The sequence below is a fragment of the Orbicella faveolata genome, unplaced genomic scaffold (genome assembly GCF_042242905.1).
Source record: "Orbicella faveolata isolate gen_17 unplaced genomic scaffold, um_ofav_v1 contig_15, whole genome shotgun sequence".
Taxonomy (NCBI): Eukaryota; Metazoa; Cnidaria; class Anthozoa; order Scleractinia; family Merulinidae; genus Orbicella; species Orbicella faveolata.
Window position 1 is genome coordinate 6,003,073 of NW_028301542.1, and position 27,001 is coordinate 6,030,073.

The 27,001-nt window shown below is 38.5% G+C and overlaps 2 protein-coding genes, 1 non-coding gene and 1 pseudogene across 6 annotated transcripts; 3 read left to right on the forward strand and 1 right to left on the reverse strand.

Moving 5' to 3' along the window:
• The first annotated feature begins 385 nt into the window (after positions 1-385).
• Positions 386-13,539, forward strand: LOC110060113 (serine/threonine-protein phosphatase 5-like). 3 transcript variants are annotated; one of them, XM_089288146.1, is made up of 16 exons: positions 386-524; positions 1,812-1,981; positions 2,933-3,004; positions 3,850-3,994; positions 5,075-5,196; positions 6,046-6,111; positions 6,405-6,503; positions 7,093-7,198; positions 7,725-7,785; positions 8,166-8,247; positions 8,710-8,800; positions 9,523-9,560; positions 9,763-9,847; positions 10,927-11,020; positions 11,846-11,924; positions 12,407-13,539. In XM_089288146.1, the coding sequence occupies exons 1-16, from the start codon at positions 437-439 to the stop codon at positions 12,470-12,472; spliced, it is 1,464 nt and encodes a 487-aa protein (XP_089144272.1). In that variant the 5' UTR covers positions 386-436; the 3' UTR covers positions 12,473-13,539. The 3 variants fall into 3 exon arrangements, with proteins under 3 accessions (XP_089144272.1, XP_089144271.1, XP_089144273.1); XM_089288145.1 differs by having other exon boundaries at positions 8,710-8,797; positions 9,520-9,560; XM_089288147.1 differs by having other exon boundaries at positions 8,710-8,797; positions 9,520-9,560; positions 12,887-13,539.
• On the forward strand, positions 4,492-4,623 carry LOC149113258 (small Cajal body-specific RNA 8). The gene has a single exon (XR_016206867.1).
• Positions 13,540-15,271: 1,732 nt separating the features above from the next.
• On the forward strand, positions 15,272-16,993 carry LOC110060114 (protein phosphatase 1 regulatory subunit 27-like). Its single transcript, XM_089288149.1, has one exon. The coding sequence runs from the start codon at positions 15,792-15,794 to the stop codon at positions 16,257-16,259; it is 468 nt and encodes a 155-aa protein (XP_089144275.1). The 5' UTR covers positions 15,272-15,791; the 3' UTR covers positions 16,260-16,993.
• A 1,464-nt stretch (positions 16,994-18,457) lies between these two features.
• LOC110060110 (uncharacterized) lies at positions 18,458-26,872 on the reverse strand (annotated as a pseudogene). Its single transcript, XR_016206735.1, has 6 exons — positions 23,649-26,872; positions 22,900-23,028; positions 22,587-22,733; positions 22,046-22,127; positions 21,513-21,681; positions 18,458-20,733 (listed from the first exon to the last, which is right to left on the reverse strand). The product of XR_016206735.1 is annotated as an uncharacterized LOC110060110 (transcript).
• Between the last annotated feature and the right edge of the window lie 129 nt (positions 26,873-27,001).

Here is a 27,001-nt window from a genome sequence, read left to right on the forward strand (position 1 = left end):
AGACTTGTAGCAATGGTCTCTAATTAAGAAATATTAATTCACAAATGATGTTTTACTTTGTTTTTTAGTTGCTATTTAAGTTTTTGCTCTCATATTTGTGTCAGGCTTAAACCCTCCCCCCCCCCCCCCTCCAGAGGAGTACCCTGCATAGATTTAATCAGAAGTGTCTATATATAACAGTTGAATATAAATTATGTTAAAAATACCTCTGAAGACCTCTACAGCGGCAGCTCTGAGGCAGAATTTACTAACCACTTCAGAGAGTCTTCAATATGATTCTAAGTGATAAGTGAAGGTGAATTTTTTACTCGAGCAAAATGCCACACAAGACGCCCCACACTACTGGATTGAGGAGGTGAACAATGCCTCTCCTGCCATGTCTGCTCTCCCTGCTTCGTTTTAGGAGAGGGACCTGGACCTGACAGTGAGGCAAAAAATGGCGGACGAGAAGGCTAATGGCGAACTGACAGAGGACGAATTGAAGGCTGATGAATACAAACTAGAGGCAAACAAGCACTTTAAAGGTAGGTTTTCAATAACTAAGACACTTCTTTAGTTTGCGATATGGAGAATTCCTAAAATGTACTCTCGTCGATCCGAGAAATATGCATACTTGAAAAGGCATGATTTCACTTTTCCATTCTGCATTCTCGCCGGCCGGTCGGCGTTTAAAAATAGTTATGTTGGCTTCTTGTTTTCTATCTTGATCAGTACTCTTACATGTATGTACCATCGTTAAAAGAAGAACTTCAGGTATAAAATTAATACGAGGATTAGATAAGGTTGTTCGTCTCAATTAATCGTATTCTACTTGATCTTCGCGTGTTTGCCTGTCTGTCTGCTTCAATTTGCGCCATAAGAAGAGCGTAATATATAACTTCTTAGGTATCTAGAGTTTCCGCTTGAATTAAAAAGGTTATTTTGTAAGGAAACGTTATATAGATCGTCACCTCGAGTCTGATAATTTACAAATCAAAAACTTAACATTAACTTGAAAATATTTGAGCTAAAATTTCAAGATGCTCCAAATACTTGGTCAGTGTAGCTGTGCCCCCTCTTCCCTCTGAACTCCCAGCCAGATTTTCATCAAATAACCCAATCAGTTATTATACAGGTGTACATTTAGGTAAGAAATATCTACCAAGTAGCTTTTACTTTTTAATATAATTATAATATAATTATTTGAAATGCACTTTAGTGAGACCTATCAACCAGCATATTAAGGTAAGGTAAAGTCTGCATACAAGCTAAGTGGCCCATCAGACCAGAGCTTATTCCAGCTTCTGTAACACGAAGCAACTAGAAGTATTTCCACTCCTCCCTGGATGGGATGCTAGCCCATCACAGGGTTACATTTGTACCTCCATCATCAAGTTCGCCGGTACCCATTTATACACCTGGGTGGAGAGAGGCACTGTGAGGGTAAATTGCCTTGCCCAAGAACACAACGCAATGTCCCCAGCCAGGGCTCGAACCCCGACTGCTCAATCCAGAGACGTGTGTCACTATTAGGATACAAACTGAGAATGATGGAAATTTATTTTGATGTCTGGGAGAATCTGTTATTAAAGTTGCACTAATCTGCCATGAAACTGCAATAACTTCCCAGTGGATGCTGGTCAAAACTTGGAGTCCCTGGTGCAACTAGTAGGCTTGGCAAATGTCGTCATCATTATCACTTCATCTCATCATGCTAATTGGTGTATAAGGCCATCTTGGCAAGTATAACAGTTTTTATTTAACTCAACAAAAGTTATTTTCAAAGTCATCTAAACTGAAAATTTGTTTCATAATTTATGTTTGATACATAGAGGGACATTACGATGAAGCCGTTAGTCTCTATACGAAGGCCATGGAGTTGAATCCCAAAGTACCAGCATACTATGGTAACAGGAGCTTTTGCTACATTAAGACTGAATACTATGGCTATGCCCTCGAAGATGCGAACAAGGCCATTGAACTGGACAAGAAATATATTAAGGTAAGATCATGTTACTCTAGACCTCATTTAATATTTATGGTGTTTCTATCGATTTAAAGAAGCACAAGTGGAAGTTTGGGAGAACAAGAATTGCTTTGGGAACATGAGCCGACAGGTGAGTGTTACTATAGATTTTTGAGTTCTCCAAAATTTCCACAAGTGTTTTGATAGAACACAGAGAACATGTTTTCTATTTCTTTAAGAAAATCCTGCGACGGAAAACAGAAAACAGCTTGTTTACTTTGATCATCAAAATGTAAATTTTCCTTGCTCATGCCATCATTATGTCAACAGCTTGTGCTAGTTTTGTGTTTCTATTGAGTTACAGAAACATGATTTTGAACTAATCAGTGTGCATATTTTCTCTGGGCTATTTCCTAATTAGCATTATTGCCTGATTGTGGCTGATGTCTACTCCATTCAGTGACTGATCAAAAAATCATTTGATCAAGCCACATTATGTCTGATTCAAACCATTCAAAATCCTGAGATTGCTAAAATGTGTTGTTCCAGCCCAGAAGAAATCCTATTCATACCCTCTCCTTCTCATGGAAAGTTTTTTATCTGAAACTCCCTCACCTCTGAAAATTTCAATTTAGCTTTTCACTTTCCTTGAAAAATATGGACTTTTAAACCCTCCACTAGCATTCCCTCAGAATTTTCATTGACCCTCCATAGGGTAGTCATAGATATTTTTTAGAACTGCATGTGCACAGTACTAAATAAATTTGCATCTTCCGTAAGCAGCATTCTGGGGACTAGACAAAGTGTCCACTTAAGAGAGGTGTCCGCTTATGAGAGGTTAAAAATACAGTGTTTGTTTGTAGTGGCAACCATCACCAAGTGTCTGCTTACAGGAAGTCTTGGCCTAGGGGAGGTTCAACTTTAATACTAAAATCTAATTATTCCATCATTACTTGTTTGTTTTTTTTGTTGTTGTTGTTGTGTCAGGCGTACTACAGGAGAGCCTCAGCAAACATGGCTCTTGGAAAATTTAAACTTAGCCTCAAGGATTATGAAGTGGTAGGTGCAGTAGATATCAAGTTGATAATCCATGAGAGGCATGCTGCAAGGTGAACTAGTCTAGACTAATACATGTATATGGTAAAAAAAGGCACCATGCACCTCTTAGAAGTCTTATAGTGCGATTTCTTGAACCTGGCCACCTAGAAGAAAACTAAGCAATCGAAAGGTAAACTGAGGACAATGGACTGGTAACTTCTTGTGACAGCAAGAAGTGGTCTGTTTGACATGAAAACATAAACACTATCAACTCCTCTGTGTTATATACATTCTTGGAGATTCAGTCCCTGATGGCTAATTATACACCTTGTAGATTATAAATCTTGCTCCTAAAATTTAGCCTGAAAATTCATTTTGCGACAATTAAACCGGAACTGTTGTTCAAAAAGTGTGCAAAATTTCGGGTTGAAAATAGCCAATCAACAAATGGCAAAGTTATGTGACAGGTCCGCAACACTTTACACTTTGTAGGTTTTTCAATTTTACTTAAGAACTATTGTTTGTATTCTTCAATGTTATTGGTTTATTTGAGAAAGATTGTTATCCCTTGTTCTCAAGTACTTAACAATTTGATAGTTAACTCTTTTTCAAGTGGCCTGGCTTGAGTAGTTGCACAGTGACAGGATTGGCCAAGAAAGCAATGCGTCTACAAACTACAGAAATAATTAACCTAGCCCTTAAAGCAATAGAGCTTCATGAAACAGGCAGCAAATGAATTTACAGGTTTTGAAGAGATGCATGGCTTTTTAAAAGATATCTCAAGTGCTTCAACCAACTATTAAAAACTATTAATAATAGTTTTACCATGGATAACATCAAAATTAATGATCTCTGTTCTCTTCTAGGTAAAGAAATTTCGACCAAAAGACAAAGATGCCATCCTTAAGTACACAGAGTGTGAGAAGATTGTACGAAGGCAAGCATTTGAGAAAGCCATTGCAGTAGATGATAAGAAATCTTTGGCTGACACTATAGATGTGGACTCCATGGGTTAGTGAAATCTTTGCATCAATATTGTCAAGAGAGTCCTGCTTTTGAATTCATTGTACAATGTACTTGCCAGGCTCTTTGTTTAGTGCTGCCATGCAACCTTGTCAGTTATAAAAAAGGAAAATGATTGCTAGAAATGGAAACAGTGTGATGAAATTGGTAAAGTTGCCGATTGAGAGACCAGTGATGTGAAATGTAACTTTGGAAAAGAGAATTTTATAGAAAAATTTTTCTAGATGGGAAAAGTTGCCATCTAGCAACTTTTTCAATGACAAGTTCACCAGCTGTTTTGTCATAAAATCTCACTCTTTATCACTAATCTCACTCTTACACAACTGTCATGCTCTTTCCATCTTGGGCACTCATTTTATACTATTAATTACCAACATTATGATCAACAATGTCCCAGGAAACCATTTCACAAAGGGTCTTGAGGCAATCAGAGGACTCAAAATGGCCACTACAAAGTTGTGACAGGTGTTTTTGTTCATTGTTGTTGGGAGTTTGATACATGGCACAGAAAAGTTCTTTGTGTGTTCATCACTAAATACTCCCTAAATAAATGTTGCTCTCTGATGACTGTATGATGCTCAAGAACAGCCATATGGACAGATACGGAGCACACAGGTTCTACAGTGTACCCCAGAAAATTGTGTACTGCAAATGCGTGGGAGGCATGTGGGGTAAATTTTTGTTTGATGCGGGACTCCATATTGAGCTCCAGGGCACAAGGAAAATGCCAAGTTTTCGGGTCTGCCCATTGGGCAGGCTCTTTTGATGTACTAGCTCGAACATTGTTCTCACTAGGGTAGCCTCTTCTTACAGTACTCCATTACAGTACTTCTGAAATCTTGATTTACTCATTCAAGAATTTTCCCAAAAAACTTAAGTTGCCCATCTGACTGAATTGACTAGCTGGAATGGACAATCCATTAGGCCATGGCTATTGGACCAAAATTTCACACTGCAATTCAGAGTCCAGTGTCAAACTAAACTTTAGACCACAAATTTTCAAGGTTTCTCTTTGTTGTTAATACTTTATAAATTTTGTTTATGATGTAATTGCTTAACTTTCCTTAGTTGTTGAAGATGAGTATGATGGTCCAAGACTGAGTGAAGATGGAATCACAAAAGAATTTGTAGAGGAGTTAATTGAAAGATTTCAAGATCAAAAGAAGATACACAAGAAGTATGCTTACAAGGTAAATAACCTGTCTTTGGTTTTTGCTGGTTTTCTTCTCATTCCCATGTTTTGGACTCAAAGTTTTAGTTCTGTGATCTAGTGTTGTTAGTAATTTTTTTCATTGATATGCATGTCTGGAGTTTATTGTTCTCCCGGCTTGGAAGAGCCTGGGCATGACATTAGCCTTGTGTATGTTCAGCTGTAAAATGGACAAGTACAAACCATCCAGTTATTTTCCTCGGACAGGCACTTTGGACTTTAAGTGTCTCACTGCCAATGAACACTACCACAACACTTGATTAATTTAAACCAGTAAGAATTGGAGAAAATGTAGTGGTGAACTGTAATCAATGATAGACTACAAGTGCACGTTTTGCCCTTGAAATGCAAATTCAATCTTTTATTTTTGGTCTCCAACAATTTTATCTAAGACTGTGAGGATTCACTTGGTGTCCAAGTTATGTTGTCCTCTAAAACAATCACCACAAAATTTGAAGAAGAGATCATTCTTTTGAAGGAATTATGCACTCACATGGACATTATCTTCATCTGAGAAACTCAGATGAAAATCACTGTTTTTGTAATGCGGCATTACATTATGGGAGTAATTAAGGAAGATGAACCTCCTTTGATACGTACTCTGATGGCACTGTAATATTAGAATATTAGAATAGGGGCATTTATTAAAATGGCGGCGCTCATTGGAATAGGGGCGGTTATTAATAAAAACACATTTGAAGGGGGGCACTTATTTGAAAGGGTGCACTTATTGGAAGGAGGGCGCTAAATCAAATAATTACAGTACTCAGTCTATTACTTGTTATGGATCAGTGAAATAGTCTCTAATAACAGTGTGTTTCATTTTCAGATTTTAGTAGAAGTAAAAAAGCAATTAGAGAAACAGCCGTCAATGGTTGAAATTTCAGTTCCCGAGGTAATCAATTGCTACAAATTATTGTAACACAAAATGAATTTTAATTTCATTCAATTTAATTAGCTGTGGGTGAATTAACCAAAGACAAAAGTTTGAGTATTTGCTCAAACTGCGTTATGTTTGGGAAATCAGGAAATCAATATTAAAGTATAATTTGTATGAAAGGCCTAGTAAGTTTTATTTCTCTTGAGATTTCAATCAGATCCCACAACAACAAGCATTAACTTAGAGATATGATTGACAACTATAACTTTTTTTAGAAATAAATTGACTGTGTTTATTTTGTTTTACAGAATGGAACATTCACAGTGTGTGGTGACATACATGGACAGTTTTATGATCTATTAAATATTTTCCGTCTTAATGGACATCCATCCCCTGAAAATCCATATGTATCCTTTAATAATATTTTGAAAACTGTTTTTGTAATCCGATCTGTTGCAACAAATCATCTACTTTTCTATCCAAATCGACAGGAAAATAGGATGGAAAACTCTTCTCAAATGGATGATTCTCTTAACTTCATACTGGGGGTGAAAATCAGGATGAGTTTCAGTCAAGATTTTAAGACATTTAGCTGTCCTTGAATTCATATTAGACCGTATCCTGTCAAACAGAATTCCATCTGTGACTAGTTTCCCATCTTTAAATATAAATTTGGCTATTATCATCATTATTTCATGAAAAGCATTCCTGCCATGTGTGTCCTGAAGTTTGCTGGTGGTGCATGTGATCGGTGCGCCGAAAGACAGCATTCTTATGTCAAGGACAACCTCTGAAATTTGGGAAGGCCTTTTATGAAATCTTTGTTTCATGTTAGAGGATGGGTTTAAAATAATATTATAGAACTGGCATTATCAAGAACACAATTCCAAAAACATAATTTCTGATTAGTTTTAATACAACATTAAATGTTGCAAATTTTGCCTGCAATACTTTGTTTTCATTTGTGACAGTTATCTCTCCTCAATGGAGCTTTAGCTATTTAATGGAGACTTTGTAGATAGAGGATCATTTTCTTGTGAAGTAATTTTTACACTTTTCAGTTTTAAACTCTTGTATCCAGATCATTTTTTTATGTCACGAGGTAAGAATACATAGCTCTCTGCACGTTTTGTGAGCCTGTAATAAAAGATTATCAACCTCCCTCAAGCTCTCCCCAGTTTAGCCCTAATATTTTTGGGACTCACTGAGGTCTAAGTGCCCAATGGTGTCACCTTGAGGGTTCACATATAAGATCCCTTTTGATATCAGCTACTATCGCTTCTTCACCAGGATCTAAATTAACCTATTGACACCTGGTGCTTTTTGGCAAAAACACGTTTGTTAGACATTTTTTTACATTTTCAGCATTGATGTGAGCTAAATGAACTCCCAAGGTTCTCAAAAAGGCATTTGCAACATCAACGTATGCCTTTCTTTGCACTAGCATCGCGTTTTAGGAGGGTTTTGCTCGGAGATTTGAGATTTCTTGTTAAAATTATTTTTGTTCAAGTTGTTGTTTCCCTGGCAAGTTAGTGAGTTTTGACCCACGACACGTGACACTTTTTCCTCCAATCGGAAAACGTGTTTGAGTTGGGAGGTATAACAAAACAATTTGTTTTATTTCACAGGTAATCATGAAAGCATCTACATGAATCAAATGTATGGATTTGAAGGAGAAGTGAAAACAAAATATCCTTTTGTACAGGTCACCTGCTTTAACTGGCATGCAAATTCTCCCAAACATATAAGAATTCTAGGAATTTATTTTCCAATGTAAACGAGACTGCTTTCTGTAGGGTAGCGATTTTCCATTACTTCATACTTTTTTTCTCTTTTTGTCAGTCTCTTGTGCATCTAATAATATTTTAGGCTTGATTTCCATCACGCTTGCGAGTCTGGTCTACATTGCTCCCTGAGAAGAGCCTTTAGGGGAGGAGCGCAGGTTTTTTTCCTGAACAGTGGTTGGTAATTGAGCCTTAATATATTTCTCCTTTATGCCAGAATGTTTCAGCCCCTTGTAGAGATTCAGTTGTCCATGAAACTGTGCATTAATCTTAACGCTGCATCACATATACTACAGACATGGCTGACCTTTTCACTGAGGTCTATAACTGGCTACCACTTTGTCATCTAATAAACAAAAAAGTGCTGGTAAGACTTTTGATAACAACTGCAATCGTGAAAATACTGCTCAATAGCTTTCATTTGAATGGTCACACACTAGGGTTTAATCCACAGACTTAAAAGTTAGAACCACCTTGTACAGCATAATAAAGAGTACCACACTGATAAAAGTACTGCTCAATAGCTTTCATTTGAATGGTCACTCACTAAGGTTTTATCCACAGACTTAAATGTTAGAACCACCTTGTACAGCATAATAAACAGTACCACATGAAAGTACCGCTCAATAGCTTTCATTTGAATTGTCACACGCTGGGGTTTCATCCACAGACTTGAACAACATAACAAGTACTAGCGCAAATTCCTGAGTTGCAACAAAAACATGCTTTAGATACTTTTATTACATCGCTGCCAGAGTATGAAAGATGTTATTCAGATTATTATTCTCGTCCAGTCAGTCTGCTAAGCATTATCCTCCACAAATTTCAGGTCATGCACGGTGGTTTGTTTCAAAGAGATGACGTGAAATTGGATGAACTTAGAACAATAGACAGAAACAGACAACCTGGAGAGGAAGGTCAGTAACCACAGCAAGTGTTTACCGGTATCTTTGAAGTTTTTTTACTTTGTATCACTGCGGATGGAATTTATGAAGAATTTTAATCATAACGGTCATTACTGCAAACGTTTACGAGCCTTGTAAGGGTTTGAGTCTTTTTTGGGGGACAACATTGAAGCACGCCAACAAAGACTGTGGTGGAAGTACTAAGGGGTGGACCATTTGACTTTTGAGGGGTTGTGTGAGTGATTTGGTATAGGCAGGACTTTCTTTTATCTCTTTCATGCACTAGAAATTTTTTATCGGAACGTGTGTATGCATAATAATCTTTTCCATGTAACGTGCTTTTCTTGGCTCACTGAACGTGCGTGAAATTATTTTTCGGCAATGTTCGTTTGCATGAATGTTGTGGTGCAAGTATGCTTGCAGGACATTTTATTCAAAATCACCCCTCCTTCCACCTCAAAAGTGTTATTGTCCACCCCTAAATACCGGTATGGTTTCTGTCACGGCATTCATATGACAGATAGTTTTGATTGACAGGGAAAACTGTGTGAAAACCAAGTTATTGCACGTTAACACGTTTGATTCAAAAAGCCGTGGCTTATAACGAGTTTAAACCAACACCCAATCACGTCAAACTGTGATTTATTTTCACCCTAATGACACAGGTTAGCTACGGATGGTTATACAGAGTCCTTGGGTAGAACTAAATTTAATTCCCGCCGTTCTTCTTTCAGGATTGATGTGTGAATTGTTATGGTCGGATCCACAACCTCAAGTATGACTGATTCTCTTTTTCTTCTTCTTCAGCTTAGCGAAATCGTGTCGTGAATTATTATACCTTTTTTTTTCGTTTCACTATCATACTTGTAAGTTTGCTCGCCTGTAAGCTGATGGACCTATCATTTTTATCAGAAAAGTTTTTTTCCTTTATATTTACTTGATGATTGAGTGATAAATAACCGTATCATTCCTTACAGCCTGGTCGTTCGGCAAGTAAGCGTGGAGTGGGCGTGCAGTTTGGCCCAGATGTCACAAAGGAATTTTGTGAAAATAACGATCTAGGTGAGTTTTGTTGGACATCAGGTAGCTGGGCGCTGATTGGTTTAAAATCATGTTTCTGGAGCGCTTTTCACTGAGTGTCGTAAAACCAAAACCAAAATAATCACTCTAGCGAATCACAAAGGAGACAGACAATACAATGAACCAATCAAAACTCGAAGTAATTACATGTAGCTGACGCAAAGCGCGGGAAAACGCGTGCGACCGAGTTACGATTGGTTTTGGTTTTACCTCTGATTGGATGAAAAAGTGGCGCGAATTTTTCAAGCCAGTCGTGTAGCGTAGTGATACAAAACCAATTACTTTTCGATACTCAAGTGGAAACTGCTCAACAACTCGATAGAAACGCAGAACTAGCAGGAACTGTTGGCGTAATGATGTCGCAAGCATGGAGAATTTATATAATCCAGATGATCAAAGTAAACAAGTGTTTTTTTTCGTTGCGGAATTTTCTAAAAGAAACAGAAAACATGTACCGTGTTTATATCGAGTTTTAGTATATATCTACTGTCTACTAGCGTTCTATCACGAATGCCGTTCTCTGATTGGCTACGCTACTTATTATCTATTCTGTGATAGCTGGTGAGTAGCGTAGCAGTGTTCCCTTGTTAACAAAATGACGACCGCTTCTTGGCGTTTTCGAAGTGTCTGTCAAGAGGATTTAGATAAAGTTTCGAACGACTAGTAGATTTATACTAAAACAATTAGATTATGCGCTCTCGATTTCTATGCATGATAGTTGCCGAGGGCGCAGCCCGAGTCAACTATCACGCGATGCGCCCGAATCAACTATCACGCATAGAAATCGAGAGCGAATAATCTAATTGTTTAACAGAAACACGAATGGAAGTCTTTTTTTTTTTAAGCTGTTGTTCCCACAGCATTTCTCTTTCTCCCAAACTTTCACTCTCTACCGAGAAACGACTCCAGCTTAGTGATCAGAACGGGACGTGAACCCGCGACTACCGGATTTCAAGTCCAGCGCCCTAAGCACTCAGCCACGTTGCCCCGAATTATGGCTTGACAGTCTTTCTTGTTATTCAGTTATTTATCTGTTCATATTCTTATTTTTTATATTGCAGAATACATTATCAGGAGTCATGAAGTCAAACCAGAGGGTTATGAAGTAGCACATGATGGGAGGTGCATTACGGTCTTCTCTGCTCCGAATTACTGGTTAGTTATTTGTATTGCCTGCCACAGCGCCCCCGGGCCCCCACCCCACCCATGGTTTAGAAATAGACCATTTCACAGTCGTCTGCTCAGTGACCTGGCCTTTGGATGGCAGCGAGGCTGGAGGTGACTTTGTTTTGATACAGACCTCACTGCTTTTGTTGTGTAAAACAGGTTGTTCTTATGCTAACTAGGTGCATTTACATGACAGAAGCAAAGAGGTCTGTATCAAAACAAGGTCACCTCCAGCCTCACTACCATTCAAAGGCCAGGTCACTGAACAGACAAGCGTAAAATGGTCTGTTTCCTAGAAAAGTTACCAGAAAATCCGGAAAATGTTGAATTTCCGACAAGAGAACTATTCAAACGATAATAAATTCCGGGTGGAAAGTCAAATGGAATGGAAATTCCTGGTGAGAAATTTCCTAAAATTTTCGGTATACCTCGCGAGGTTGTCTTTCCGGAAATTCCGAAAAATGCTGTTCCATTCACCACTGGAAATTTCCGGAAATTCAAACCGTAGTTACACGGGGATCCGTGAAGTGTCTTTGATTGGTTGAGCAACAACCAATCAGAGGGGCTACACGGAGCCCCGTAGAACTACGTCATAACTTTGCAAGATCAAGGTGGAATTTTGAGTTGAATCTCAGGAATACATTTCTAGTATTTGTCGCTGTCAGAAGAAGCCAAATGTTTCAAATACACCGTCCGTAATCCATCTCAATCCCTCCCAATCTTAACCATCCTTGTACCTGTTTGGTTTGTTATTCTCCTTTGCGTGCTTTAGTACTTCCTAAGTGAACTTTCAATTTTCGTCTTATCTTGTAGTGACCAGATGGGAAACAAAGGAGCGTTCATCACCATGGGAATGGACATGAAACCCAATTACACAACCTATGACGCTGTGGTGAGTTTTTCCTAACGTCAAAAAAATGTTGTAATTACACCAGGGCTTTAGGTGTAGAGGCGCGGTGTCTTCATGGTTAGTGAACTCGTCTCCAGATCGAGCAGTCCGGGTTCGAGTCCTGGTCAGGAACATTGTGTTGTGTTCTTGGACAAGACACTCAACTCTCACAGTGCCCCTCTCCACACAGGTGTATAAGTGGGTACCGGAAAGTTTAATGCTGGGGGTGACCCTGCGATGGACTAGCATCCCATCCAGGGGGGAGTAAAAATACTCCTAGTCGCTTCAGGCTACTGAAACCATAGATAAGCGCCGGTCTGATGGGACACTTGTCCCGTATGCACACTTACTTTATGCGCAAGACAAAGAATCTATTGTGTATTTTCATCCTGTTCAAACCCACCCCCAAGAAAGTGAGAATCTCTTTTTACCATTAAAACAAACGCACATACTTAAAAAAATATTTTCGATTGTTGTGTTCTCAGCCTCACCCCGACGTAAAACCTATGACGTACGCAAATTCGTTGATGCCCATGTTTGACTTCATGTAACACGCACGATGGTTCCACCAGGCAGCGCGATGGCCGATACCCTTCCGAAAGCCATTATTCCAGATGCTTGCCATGACAATGACGTATACTGCATAATTCTCTTTGGATACGAGACTCAAGCTCGCCCGTTTAGTTCCCTGTCGTAAACGGGAGTTCATAGAGTTTATAATTTATTGAAATCAAATTTATAGGCCACTTACATCAATGGACACCCTGTGACTGTTATGTTAAGCCTCGAGTTAGTTTGTGAACCAGACTTTCAAATTTGTGATAACATGAACATAACAAATTATACACATGCCGAGCAAGTCTTTTGTACTAAAAAGATGTAAAGATATTTCCTATCCCATATTTAGAGTGATACTTTCTATCGTCACATTTCCAAACTTAAAATATAAATTCTTCTTCTTTTAGAATCTCATTGCAAGACGGTGACGTTAATGCCTTTCCTAGGAAAAAAGCGAAAATACTCCTTCAGTTAAGTGAGTCCGAGTTCACGTGAACTGATTATCCATCACTTAACAGCCAAACCAATGCACGAGCCAGGAACTTTTTTTAAATACATTAAACAAAGCGCACTTGGCGCCAGCAATAGCCTAGCCTGTGTGGCTTAGAGCTTTTCCCGCACTGTGACTGCGCGCAAATTGGAGCAAGAGCAAAAAAAAAAAAAAAATCGACGATTAATCTGCTCTTTTTTCAATTCGTGCGCGGCCAAAATGCGGAAAAGCTTTGAGTAAGGGAACACTTCTTGCGCAGGCTAGCAATAGACATTATCAGAAATTCATTATCAGCACTGTACACTTCGGAAGTTATTTACACCATGTACCGCATCGTTCAGCTATAGCTCGGTATTAGCTGTCAGCTGTGAAAGTTGTAGTTTGGTTTTCGGTCGGTTTGGTCGCGTATTCTCTGAATAGTCTGTAGACTATTTATTCAACAGCGCAGTGAGTTAAATTATTGGGTGGTGGGATTTTTGGAAGACTTATGCATGAAAATAAAGTAACTTTACGCCTTGTATGTTAAATGCGTGTATGATAATAATGGAAAGAAATCACACGTTCTCTCAATTTATTGTTGTGGCTTTATCATTCAGCGAACCAAGTACTTGGGAATTGTTGGAGCAATGTCATATAATTTTCATGGGGGGTGGGGGATGGTAACCTCAGCTGGATCAGAGTCCCATTCGCCCTGATGAAGTTATCAAGGTAGCTAGTCCACAGTCCTCTCTCTTGACTCTCTACAGTCGAACGTCTCTAAAACGGACACCGAAGGGACAGAGCGAAGTGTCCGTATTAGAGAGGTGTCCGTATTGGAGAGGACACTAAGATGACGTCACTTTTTAAGTGTCCACTGACAGTTTAGAGTGTTCAGTAACTAAATAGGCCCAAAAGTGAGTGTCTTGTGAATTTCTGAATCTAAATTGATTAACTTTATTGTACACTGTACTGTATTTGCATTTGTAAATGTAAGTTTTGAAAACTAATATTTTGACATGTTCTGGTATTGGTATCAATTAGTGTCAATGTTTGTGTAATCACTGACAGGAAATGGTACATACCGCAAATTATCGACACCTGGTCCCCTGAGTGTCCGTAATTAAGAGGTTAAATTTGTATGAATTTGCTCCTCAGGGCCGAGATTTAGTGTCGGTTGTCCGTTTTAGAGAGGGTCCGTATTATAGAGGTTTTATAGAGGAAATGTGTGAGAATTTTGTCGGTACATAGGAAACTGTCCGTGTTAGCGAGGTGTCCTTATTAGAGCCGAGGTGTCCGTATTAGAGAGGTTTCCGAATGGGGAGGTTCGACTGTATTTGTAGGCGTGATCAGCGCGTGCTGCATGTAATCAAACACTTTGTTTCTTGTTCTGTCGAAGTGCACGTATGCGCAGTCAACACACGTGTAAGTAATTTTGCCCACAGCTCAACTAACGTGAAACAGTGCACGTGTTCAGCTGTATGCACGCTTGTTAGTTTCCATGGTAACGCATGTGCTAGGTTGATTGTTCAAACACCACTGATGTTGAAACGTTCATTCACTTCTTCTCAAGATTGATCAACATACAATTTCTTCCTACAATATTAGTACATTGTTGAGGAGACGTGATGAGGATAAAGAAAATAATCAACTCAGGATGTACGTACCACATTCTCAGAATGGAAACAAAATCTGATCCATGTATCTATTTTTTTCCCAGACTAAGATTGAAAGCTAGCTAGTAGCTTGTCACAGATCGTCCCTTCGGCTGCGTAGCTAGTTTTCTGTTAAAGTGGTGTAAAACTGTTTACATGGCTCTGTTGAGTATTCTGTTATCAAGGATTGAAGCATAAAATTCCAACAACTCTACTTCATTTGAGGTCAGAGATTACTTGCATAGTTTTCACTTCTGTAAGTGTCAGCCTTAGAACAAACAACGTTTGCGCGCTGTAACAAAATCTATTCATCCTATACTCGCAAAGAATGTTCATATTCTCGACCTCGAGACTTGACGGGGTTAAGCCTCTTATTAGTGTTTTAATATTGATCGCAAAGGTGTCATTGTTAAGGCTATCAGCTCTGCACATCGCCGATGAAACTAATCTCTTTCGCACTTGAAAAAATCCCATTTACGTAATGGCAAATTACACTAAGACGTAAGAAAAGCGGATTTGTTTTACTCGTGTAATTCAGCTCTGGTTTAATTTTGTTTAGTTAGCCGGTCTTAAAGATTGACGATAAAAGACGCAGATAGAGCTCTGGCAGGATTAAATTTAAAAAATATGCCATGTTTGAATTCGTCATTCTGAGATCAGCAGTTTTTGCCAACTCCGGAAAGCGAGTGTAAATTTGCCGACGTAGAAATAGATTTGAAGTGCTTTGTGAAGTGTATTTCGTCCAACTGTAACATTATCTGTTATTTTTAGCTCTTTTTCGCTGTTCCGCTCTCAAAAAGATTTGGAAATTGCATTTTGTTTTCTGACACTTTGACGTCACACCCGTTGATTAAATCGATGTTCGACTTTGATATTACGTAAGGAAATAATTTGTCAATCACGTATAATAGACTTTTGTAAACAGACTCCATAAACCAACCAATTAGCTTTCAGTTAGTGTTATAGTGTTTGGAAAAATATAATAAAAGAGTTCTACTGTCTTCCGTTCGAAAGTAAACTCTTCAGATATCGAATACAAAGTATTTTTCACCCCCGATCGGATAGACATACACAAACAGATTGCGAGTGCGACATTCAAGCGAGCCTGAAGAGGAAAGTAAAAGGCAAGTTCGGACGAAGAAACATTATATTTAAGTCATTTCTGCAATTCTTAGACAGGAGAGCTTTTTGATGCCAAGCCACACAGCCATTAAAGAGATCATGGATCGTAGAGTGAAATTCCCTCATGACTTAGTGTTTCACGACATGGTCAAAGATGGCGACCCTTCCGAGATGTGCCAGTTTTTGAAACGCCCCAGCGTGGATCCAGAACTGTTAGTAAACACAGAAGGCGGTAAAAGCAACCCGGCTTTTCATCAGCTTGTTAAGGACGGAAACTTAAAATGCATTCGAATGTTGGTCACCCTTGGAGCCGATGTGAACATGAAAGATGAAGAAGGTAGTACGTCGCTTCATCACAGCGTGCGAGCTGGTAACATTGCTGTAACGAAGTTTCTTCTCCGAAGCGGAGCGAATCCAGACATAAGCAACGCCAGTGGCGAATTCCCCGTCGATTTAACTGACGACTTTGACTTAATCGAGATGTTAGTGAAGTATTCGCCGGAGGAAAGAAGAAAGAGCTTGGCTCCTACCAAATAATTACGCCTAAAATCGGCCGAATGAATTTCTCAAATTGTTGGTTGTACCGAGAGAAACTTAGTTTAAAGCTATTTCTTTTGTTCCGGTTGAAGCGATACGTTTATCTATTCTCAGAAGTCTCTGAATACATGTGCTGCGAAGACCGCTTTTCAAAGGCAAGCTGAAAGGGAGCGAAATAACAACAAAGGCTGAGAAATATTTACTTTAATTCAAGCAAAAAGCAAGAAAAAAGACGTACTGCGTGAAGAACCTCGAACTTATTTCCCTCCTTTTGAGCTCACAGTTAAATTATTGTCGTTTGAAAACGTCAAGTTATTAAAGAGAGAACGGCCATCCTGAACCAGCCGCAATCTGGATGTGGCAGTTGTCCGGCAGCAATTATATGCAAAATATTGCGAAAATTTGTTTCAACAAATACATGTAAAATTAGGTATGCAATTGTAGTTTGTAAAATTAGCTGAAAAGCTAATGGTTCAAATATTTATTGTTTCTCAAAGCGAAGATTTTCAGTCCACGCTTTACAATCATGTAAGTCAATGGCCCCATATCTCTTTAGGTACTGTAAGTGTTCTTTTGAAAACGACTCACTGCCGGTCGCAGATTGAGCAACTTTGTAAATAGCGACTAGAGTCAACTGATGTGTAAAATATTGAAGTGGAATTGTAGAGTCATAGTATGAAGCCATTCAATGTCGAAGTGAATTGAGCAGAATTAAAAAAAAAAGCCTCTAAAAAGCTCTTCGTGGAATGTTTATTGCTTCCTTTCCGACTGTTAAGCTTTTAACTTATTCAAGAGGTTCCTGTTTATCTGTAAAGTGTTCTTCGTTCAATGTACGTTAGTCGTTCACTTTGTAAAACTCATTTACCTCCTTCCTTGTCTTATCACTTCGAAATAAAAGAGTTTCACTTGAGTTTTATATCAACTAATATTTAGCGAAACTTTCTGTTCTACCTTTTCTAATTCGTTGACCGTGCTTTCTTGTAAAACAAAACAAATCAAAGACGCCTGATTAAGGGGAATAAATTCAGGACGTGATATTTAGTTTGCCAGACAAATTTCCGAGTGCACGTTTCCGGCCTTTCAAGGAAATCGAAAGCTGTTGCGCTCCAATTGCATTGGAAAAATAGACAAATACATGCCTTGTAAAACTTACAGCAGAGACCCTTGATGATTCAAACAACAGCTATTCACAGTTCTATGGACGATACTCTGTCAGCTCCAGACAACTTCTCTTTGACGAATGAACGAATGACTGGTTAAGAGCTAGGTGTGAATAGAAACTTAAAGCTTGATCATTTTAACAAGAGATATCTCAGAACTTAGAGCAGCCTAATTTATTATTCAACCCTAAATGGTATTTTAATCCCAGTTTGGTGGTATTATTAAACTTGGAGCGTGAAGCCATTGAAGAAGTTGTTGATTAAACCATTTTGCATACAGAGACGTCTAAGTGTGTTTGTGTTAAAGCACCTGGTATGAAACTCGGTGAGGGACGCATTTCCTGTCGAAAGTCGGTATCTTTTACATTCTTTTAAAATTCACATCAGTAAATAAACGTAACCAAAGAAACGCACAACTAATGCATCGCAAATACGTTTTTAAGCTGCAGTTTAAGGGTTCTATTCTAAGACAGTCTAATTAAATTTGGTGACGAACTCAAGAGACAGTGTAATAATCCATTCACTAATCCCTTTGTTGTTGAATTATCACACCTTATCAAGACTCCGCGTGCAGTAATGACTTAAGAGTGACGTAAGGAAGCCATTTGAGCGCCAAGTGTCATTAACCATTGTTTGCAATGTTTTGGACTTTGTGCTTTTAAGTTTGTTTTTGTTCTCTTCGATTCAAGGAGAAGCTCTATCATACGGGAAAACGATGCACTTGGCGATCTAGAAGTCTAGAAAAGATGGAAACACTCAGCGAACGAGAAATAAATAGGAGAAATTTTTCAAGAAAACTTGAATTGGTCAACATGGCAACCACTGAAAACAGGTCAAAAACACACGACAGTTTCAAGCTGTACGAGAGTAATTCCCACAACATATTTCATTCAACTCCTGTTGTCGTTTCGCAGTTGTTTGAAATGTAAACGAATTTTCTAAGTGCAGTTTGTCTGACAACGAAGAGAACAGTTTCTTTAGAGTTTACTTTTAGGAACAAGAGTTAACATCTATATCACTGACAATCAAACAAGAGTCTTTTCTTATAAGGCATCCTTTATAATTAAAAGCAAAATGTTACACAGCGCTTATTATATAAAAAGGCACCAGGAGCCGTAATAGGGGACAGATTCCCCGATTTGGCTCCTGAAGGCACCTAAGACTGGTCTTCTCTTGTGCATAAGCAAAAACAAAACAGGCTGACATAGTCAGTGCCGCTTTTTGCCAGGAAATTTTCCAAACAATAGTCGCTATAGTTATCAACATCTTACCTCACTGTGCCCGTAAATATTGCTTATGTTTATGCACTAGTGAAAACCTGCATTCAAATTTAAACTTAACTGACACTACTGATACAACAAATCCTAACAATACAACTGAAACATTGCAATCAAACTAGTACAAATTGTACTTTTGATCGCTCGTCGTAAAACAGTCTATAAAAGTCATGCCTTTCTGGAATACGAAAAATTTAAAATTTAGTTATAGAGCCGACAATGTCAGCAAGTCTAAGTTAGACCTGGTTTACATCTCGGTTTTTATACATCTTTTCAAAGTTTATATCCCGTACTCCAGTTTTGAAGACGGTTAATCTGGAACCCTAAAACATTACCTTTGGAAAAAAAACTTTCATACAGAGAGATTGAAACCTTGATTAACGATTATCCTCAACTAGTATAATTGGCTTTTGGGAAACCCCGCCCTGGCGAGTTATAGACTTTACAGCTAAAACTGAGGCGTATATACGGACTCTCTTTAAACGGCCATCCATATTGCGGTAAGCCAGGTTTGACTATTACAAACAATGATGCGCCGCAGCCATGCATATGTAGACAACTTTTAAAACTTAATCGACCCTATGGTGATAATTGGTCACTTTGTTTCTCTTTACACGAAGTCATATAATAACTTCGATTACCGTTTCCCAACCTTGTTCCCAGGATCTCTCTTCCTCCCGCCCCGAGAGCGTCATGGGACGGAAAGTAGAGAGATCCTGGGTATAAAACTGTCAATTTTAACATCTGATCAATTATAACATCTAATTTTAACAATCTCTCTGTACGCCAGTGTCATTATCGAGTTCACAAATATAAAAGCATTCGTGTTAGCTCATTTAACGAGAGAAAAAAACTTTAGCTACAAAGCATAATTTAGATCTAAACAAATACAAAAAGGCTTGATATACAGTTTTCAGAGGCGCAACTAGGCATGAACACGTGACGCAAAATGAGCATCAATCGTCAGGTGGCTGGACAACAAACCAGTTTGAAGGTGTGTCTGGTGAATTTTTGCACCCATAGCGGGCGACAAGAAATGAGTTTAGTTTGTAGATAAGTGCCATGAGTTAAATTTGTGTGAGCACTATCCTAGTCACCAATCACTAATTAAGCACGGTTTTATTTAACAAGCTCACTCGTTTTCATTCGTTCTTGTTAGTCGGCCCCACTTCTTTCGTTCTTCGAACTAGCGGGAGCATTGTTTGTGTTCTTTATCTTGTTTCGCTTGGCCAAATCTAAAGTTTGGTGGCCAGTCACGTCACGTTTGATATCATTATCAACATCGCGCCATGTGTTCATGGTTAGTTCTTATGGCCAATTTCAACTCCTATCTTCTCCTTTTCTGCTAATAACTAATTCAGTTCTGCTAGTTAGGAGAATTTACGATCTTCTCTCGTCTTGAGGGAAAACCAAATTATCCGAAAAAAGAATTATGGAAAATATATGAACACAGTATAAGTAAAATTTTCATATTGATCTTGTAATTAAAAATGTGAATACAAATCAATAACATTCTCAGAACAGAATTGGTTTGAAATTTGAAAAAAAGAATCAGTTTTGCAAACTCCCGCAACAAAGCAATAAAAATCTAGCCGGAAAGCAATGAGCAATTAGACGCTTAAGTATTTCAGGGATCAAGCATCATCTAAGCTAGGACTTATTGAAGTCACTTTAGATTAATTCACACTTATTATTTGAAATAAGTGGCTTTTTAGATCCTAACGAGGCATTGTAATGGCAGTGCATTGAATGAGCTGCAAATATACTCAGAGCATACGATTGCTCTCCAAATGTGCTCTTGCCGACAAAGATTGCCCGCGCTGTTTGCAACGACAGTCAGCTGTCGCCGGAAAATTGCTGGCAGTGGATTGTTAGGACCACCAAAATCGCAAATTACGTACTTGTAGCAGGTCCGGCCGGTCACCCTACACTTAAGTTTAGGATTGGAACAATACTGGTAAGCTGTACTGAGGATCATGCCACCAGAGCACAATTTATTGATACCATTTGACTGTCTCCGCTTTCGGTTTGTATTTTCTGTACAAGAACAAAAGATTTAAATAACATATTAAATCATTTGGCGAAGAGGTCTGAAAATTAAAGTCATCGGATACAGAAGAAATTTGTTTGCTGACTCCATTGCAGTGCCGTGCCTGGTAACAAGCAAACCGAGGTACTTGCCTCAGTCATTGGTTTTTCGCGCTAGTTGTTTATAGGCATCCTAAATACCCTAAAAACACCATTAATGCCTAAAAAGAGAATTTAACAGTGGAAATTGCCTCGGTCATAGTTTTTTCCTGGCTACGGCTCTGCATTGCATGTTTACAGTGCCTCATTAGCTAGCGACTATGCGCATGCGTAGAGAAGACATCATGCTCAGTAGACATATAGACAGAAATTGAATCCAAACAGTAGAACCCCGTTAATCCGGTCACCAACGGGCCATGAAAATCCGTGGCCGTGTTAACGGGGTAGGATCAAACCTCATGACTGGTCTAAATTGAGTGACATCTTAACAGACTTACTACATTTGGATGTCTAAACAACTGTTCTTCAATAAGCATCCGGAAGGAGGGTATAATTTCAAAAAAAATTGAAACTTGATCAGCGTATAAAATATTAACAATGGAAAGATGAGCATAATTGATTCGAGTGGCCGCATAAACCGGGTAAAATTATAAAAGATTACACAGGCTGGGATTTCAGAATGCGGTGGTTGGCCATATTAACGGGGTGACCGTATTAACGGGGTTTTCTTATAAGAAAATGGATGGGCGTTTCGCCGGGACAAAATATGTTTCTCTATATCTTCTCACCTTCTGTTTTGATTCTTGTCGCAGCCAGCGAGTCCGGAGCCTTTTTCACGTGATATATTTGATACTTTGCACAAAATTGCGCTAACTCATCGCTGAGTACAGAACGATCAGTCACCTCACTGCCAATAATCCACGTGGTATCAACCCGCCTGGTCTCTGTAATAACCATCTGATGGAATGAACGGAAAATAAATAAGTGTGAAGAGCGTGTTAAAAACAAGACATGGGCCAGAAATAAAAGACTGGAGCTTTTTTTAAAGGGGCTACGCCATGTACAAAATTGCCTTTAAATTAAATGAAACCTGCAAATAGTAGCTTACTGGAAGATAATAATAAACCGTAAAGGAGCAAAAATGGTTAACGATGGAGAAGATTGGCGAACTTGAAAAACTTTTCAAGATGCGAAAACCGTGACGTATCTCCTGTAAGAAAATTAAGATGGAAGAGAGAATGAATAAGAATATATAAGAACGAACGAAGATTCTCCACGAGTTTGAACAGAAACATTATTAAAATAGATTTCTTGTTCTCACCTCACTGGCCTTCTCAAGATCTCTTATGAGTTTCTCAGGTGCAGATTCCTCGTTTATCCGGGAATCGCATCATGGTCAGATTCTGTAGCGATAAGCCAAAATAAGAGAAATTTGTATAGGATCTGACTAGCATAAGTCTTTTGTACCCTATCAGAGCTGGGGTTTAAAATTGTTATCTTAGGGTAAATTTAAAGCAACGCATAAAGCAAACAGAAACTAAGTCAGCAGTTATCAAGGGTTAAAGCTGATATTTAAATGTCAGTTAAAACAATTATTTCCTCTGCAAGGGCAGTTCGCTTTTGACTTCGCCACTATCACCCATCACTCATCCATAAACGATTTTAGAAATTGTAGTTGGACCAAATTGAGCCAAATTTAGGTAAGTGCTTAATTTATATCGTGCGAAAAGGGCCAGTATGAAAACAGAAATTACAAGTATGATCAGTTTGTTTAATTATAAAATGAGCATTGACGTAAAAGATGGAAAAATAGTTTTCTAAGGCGTACACAAAGAATTGTGTACATAGTTAGCAAAACGTACTTGTTTGAAATCGTGTAAGACATCACTGCGATCCACTCCAGGATGAGCGGGAACTTCAAACAATTCTGTTCGCTTGTTTGGGTCCACCTCGATCGTCTCGTTGTATTTCTTCCCTGCCTCGCTGATGTGAACAGTGAAATCCACGACCTTGTGGAAAAAAAATGACAGCTTACCTGATAAGTTTAAATAGTATGCTAGTGGGGCGCAGAGGAAGTGGAAACATTTTTACGCGACCCGGGAAGAGGGCTCTCATACACAGGTTAGTTTCGAATCTCAGAGTTATCGATAAAAAGAACCGGAAATGAAAACATACCTTTTTAGAGGAAGAATCCTTACTTTGCTGCGCACACTTACAAATACGATTAGCTGTAGTGGATGAACTTGACGCGACAAGTATCACCAGAAATAGCACCGCCACTTGTACCTTGGTTTCGAATAATTTCTATCAAAAGAAATGAATAAATAGAATAATTTAGTCTTAAAGGAGCTCAGTCCTGAAATTTTGGCCACGTTCAAAAATACCTTTAAATTGAAGGAAACCTGAAAATAATAGTTTACTAAGATAGAAAAACACCAAAGATATAATAATAAACCATTAAGAAACAAGGATGGTTAAGGATGGAGAAGATTCACATGGATTGCAAACGACAAACTTGATAAATTTAGGCCTAACTTTTTACCATGCGCAAACCGTGACGTAGCTCCTTTAATAGAACGCCAGGGGTTACAATTTTTCGTCCAGGTGACTCCGTTGTAGGAAACCAAAGACAGATTTGGTGTAATTAGGATGTTCCTGACTGAGAATCCGAGTCGCGGACGGAAAAATAAATGTTATGTCACGCTATCGAACAATGTATTGGGGGCTTCTAGTAACACTTGTAAGCTGTTATTTCCTGTTTGGTCCTGTTTCACCACTACATATTTTGTGAAAAGAAGAAGAGGAAAAAGAGCGAATCGAAAAAAGTGATAAAGAAAGTAATGGCATGTAAGTATGTATGAAAGAAACCTATACTGAGAAGATTCGACTTAAATTATTGGTGAATTTCAGCTCTGCACACTTACGTTTGACATGGCTGTAAAGAAGTCTTGGTTTTCTTCTTCTTCAGTGTTTTCTATCTCTTCGCTCACAGTCTTCAGCTACTAACTGCCTTTCAGATTTTAGTTGCACTCTTTTTATACCATTTTATGGGCTTTGCCTCACGTGCTAACATCAAACGCTTCCTCATTACGGGATTCATTATTTACGGATGTATTAGCATCAACAAGGTCAGACAACGACCTGCGATCGTGTTTTTCGAGATATCCGATTCAGGAATCCCTTTCATACTTCTTTTCTTTTTAGCGAAAACAGCACGTTGCCGGAAACTTTGCTTGCCTTAGGGTTAGCTTCCCTCCGACGCCACTATTAATACGCATCCGGTTATAATAAGTATTTCTGACCACGTTTCGGTATTTGACCGTACAACTTACAACGAGCAATTTTTGGCGAGTCATTTAATTGCTGAAAGTTTAAACTGCCAGAATCCACAGTTATGCAGCCCTTGAAATCAGTGTGAAACAGTCGCACTCAACTTTATTCAAAGAATGTGACTTTGATTTGGTAGCCACATACTACAGCTACAAGATCTTCCTCAACCAACACTACTGACTTGACCTTCCTTCAGAGTATTTCTGGCACCAGTATACTTCCCCCTTTTTGAACGTACAACTGGTACCGGGAAAAGTTTGGCGAATTTTCGGTCAGAAACCATCCTTAAGCATCGTAAATTGTCTTAAATTTAAACTTGATTTCAATGGCACGGGTTCAGTCGTATTTACAAAGACTGGTCTAGTTTCAAAAAAAATGTCATGCACGTGTAGACTTTGCCACGATTTCGTCATTCAAGTCATTTTTATCTGCAAACTGTAATGAATCGTGTCACAATTTACTGGACACTGTAAACAAGGCAGCAACGACAGGTCAAACTTGGCTTGTCAAAAGAGAGTGAAATAAACAAAAGTGTTCATAGCGGAAGAAAGTTCACAAGGAACAAGACAAGGGAGAAAATAAGGAAAATTGCTCAGTGAAAAGCCGTTTCTTTCCGTATTACCCGCATGTCTTCACAGATAACGCTTTCAGCGTCAATCTACAAGGTGCATGCTTCTTCATCGATAGTGCATCTTGAGAGATTTACTATGAATTAGAGTTTCACTCTTTTATAGCGTTTGTTGCCTCAAGTACTTACATCAAAGACTTCGGCTCAGTTACAGGATTCAGATCTCGGTGCTTTGTGCTTGATTATTTACGGAAGTTTCAGCTTATAAACAAGATAAAACAACGACCTGCGATCGTGTTTTTCGAGATATCTTTTTCAGGAATCCCTTTCATACTTTCTTTCTTTTTAGCGAAAACAGCAAGTTGCCGGAAACTTTTCTTGCCTTGGGTTTAGCTTCTCTCCGACGCCACTATATATGTGCACCCGGTTATAATAAGTATTTCACCGCAATATCCATCACAAGTAGCCGGAATTTCAATATCAAATAGGAAAAAGACAACTTTTTCGCCAGTTTTTCGCGGAAACTGTCGAATTATTTTGATACCTGTACTACATAAACAAGGTCTTCTTCAGTCAACCATCACAATGGACCTAAATTAACCCTCCTACCCACAGATTTTTTCTGATCACGTTTCGGTACAGCTGTTTCTGAGACCGTCCTGCTAAGAACGAGCAATTTTAAGCGAGTCATCTAATTTTTGAAAATTTTAACTGCCAGAATCCACAGTTATCAGTTAACAGCCCTTGAAATTAATAGTGTGCAAGTGGTCGCTATTATTAATTACTTCAGAAATGTGAGCTTGCTTTAACAGCCACATACTACAGCTACAAGGTCTTCCTCATCCAACACAATTGACCTAAACTGACCTTCCTTCAGAGTAGTTCTGGCCCAGGTATACGCGAACAATATTAATTTAGCGCATTTTTGGCCAGAAACCATGCGTATGCAGCCGCAAATGTGTTAACTTTTAACCGAATATGTCAAAGATTTAAAGCTAAGTGAACTTGATTTCAATGGCAGTATTTGTAAAGGCTGGTAAAGCTTGAGAAAAACATTTAAGTACGTACATTAACGATTTGTCACGATTTCGTCTTTCAAGTTATTTCTATCTGCGACCCGTGTAATGTATCGTGTCACAATTTACTGGACACTGTAAACAGGAAAGCAACGACAGGTCAAACTTAGCCTGTCAAAAGAGAGTTAAATAAACAATAGCATGCATGGCGGAAGAAAGGTTTCAAGGAACAAGAACTCAAGGGAGAAAATAAGGAAAACTGCTCAGTGAGACTCCGTTTCTTTCCTTGCATAGACCGTTTTCAATGTCACGGAATTAAAAAAATAATAATAAATCAAAAACCATTCACTGGATGAAGTCAAAACATTGCGGCTTTATGGAAGATAAATAAAGAAGACACTCTTCAGATATTTGTCGGAATATTTCGCACAAATTTACAGAGCCCAGTATGGAGCCGCTATATTGGTCACGGTGTACCTTCATGGTACACCGATATAGCAAACATAAGAATCCCGAGATAAATACATATTCTTTTGATGAACGAGATCACAACTTTATGTCACGCACCGCCATTACACTGAAGTTAAAGTGTGTATGACATGAAAAATATTTTCCGCTTATTTTAAAGGCCTTTCAAAATACAGAAGAATGGCGTTTTTCTTTTTGAAATATCTTTTTCCGTTTTAGAGATATTGACGTTTTTCTATTATGCAAATTAGATCAGTGATGACGTCATATTGTTTGCAACTAAAAATGGTAAAATACTGAATAAACAATATCTCTAGAAATAATGTAGCAGTGTTCTTGAAACTTGGCACCACAAATGTGCGTCACAAAAGAAACCAAATGACATCCTTAGTGCTGTTGCCATAGCAACTCTTTTGGCTCCAGTCTCTTTCTGTCAAAAAACCAAATATCCCTATTTGCAACCTCTAAAGTGAGACAAAGGGCCCTACTTGGAACAGACATAGTTCTCATATTGTCTTAATTCCCATCATTAGATTGGGTGGGGTAGATGGTTCTTTGTTTAAAACAAAAACTGGGAATCTCAGTTTTTATTGAGACAGCACCAGCGGCAAAACTGTTGAAAAATAACTTAACTGCTTTGTAAACTAGCGTAAAGCTGCTTTCGTATGTTTCTAATTTAAGCAGCTTTATGCCTCTACATGTGTTAAAGCTGTCGTGACCTTTACACCAGGTTTACGCTCACGTTTTCAGTCTAACAATTTTCAATTCTTGTTGACGTCTTAGTGTTGAGCAATTGTTTAAAGCGTTGTCGAATTTTCCAAGTGCAGTTTGGCCGAAAACGAAGAGTACAGTCTATTTAGAGCTTACTTTTAGAACACGAGAGTTCACTTCTATT

Excerpts from the sequence above, each read along its gene's own strand:
- LOC110060113 (XM_089288146.1), top strand. The coding sequence starts at position 437 with ATGGCGGACGAGAAGGCTAATGGCGAACTGACAGAGGACGAATTGAAG. Across the intron at positions 6,112-6,404 it reads TTGAAATTTCAGTTCCCGAG|AATGGAACATTCACAGTGTG; the intron begins GTAATCAATTGC and ends TTTGTTTTACAG. Across the intron at positions 11,925-12,406 it reads ACACAACCTATGACGCTGTG|CCTCACCCCGACGTAAAACC; the intron begins GTGAGTTTTTCC and ends TTGTGTTCTCAG.
- LOC110060114 (XM_089288149.1), top strand. The coding sequence starts at position 15,792 with ATGCCAAGCCACACAGCCATTAAAGAGATCATGGATCGTAGAGTGAAA.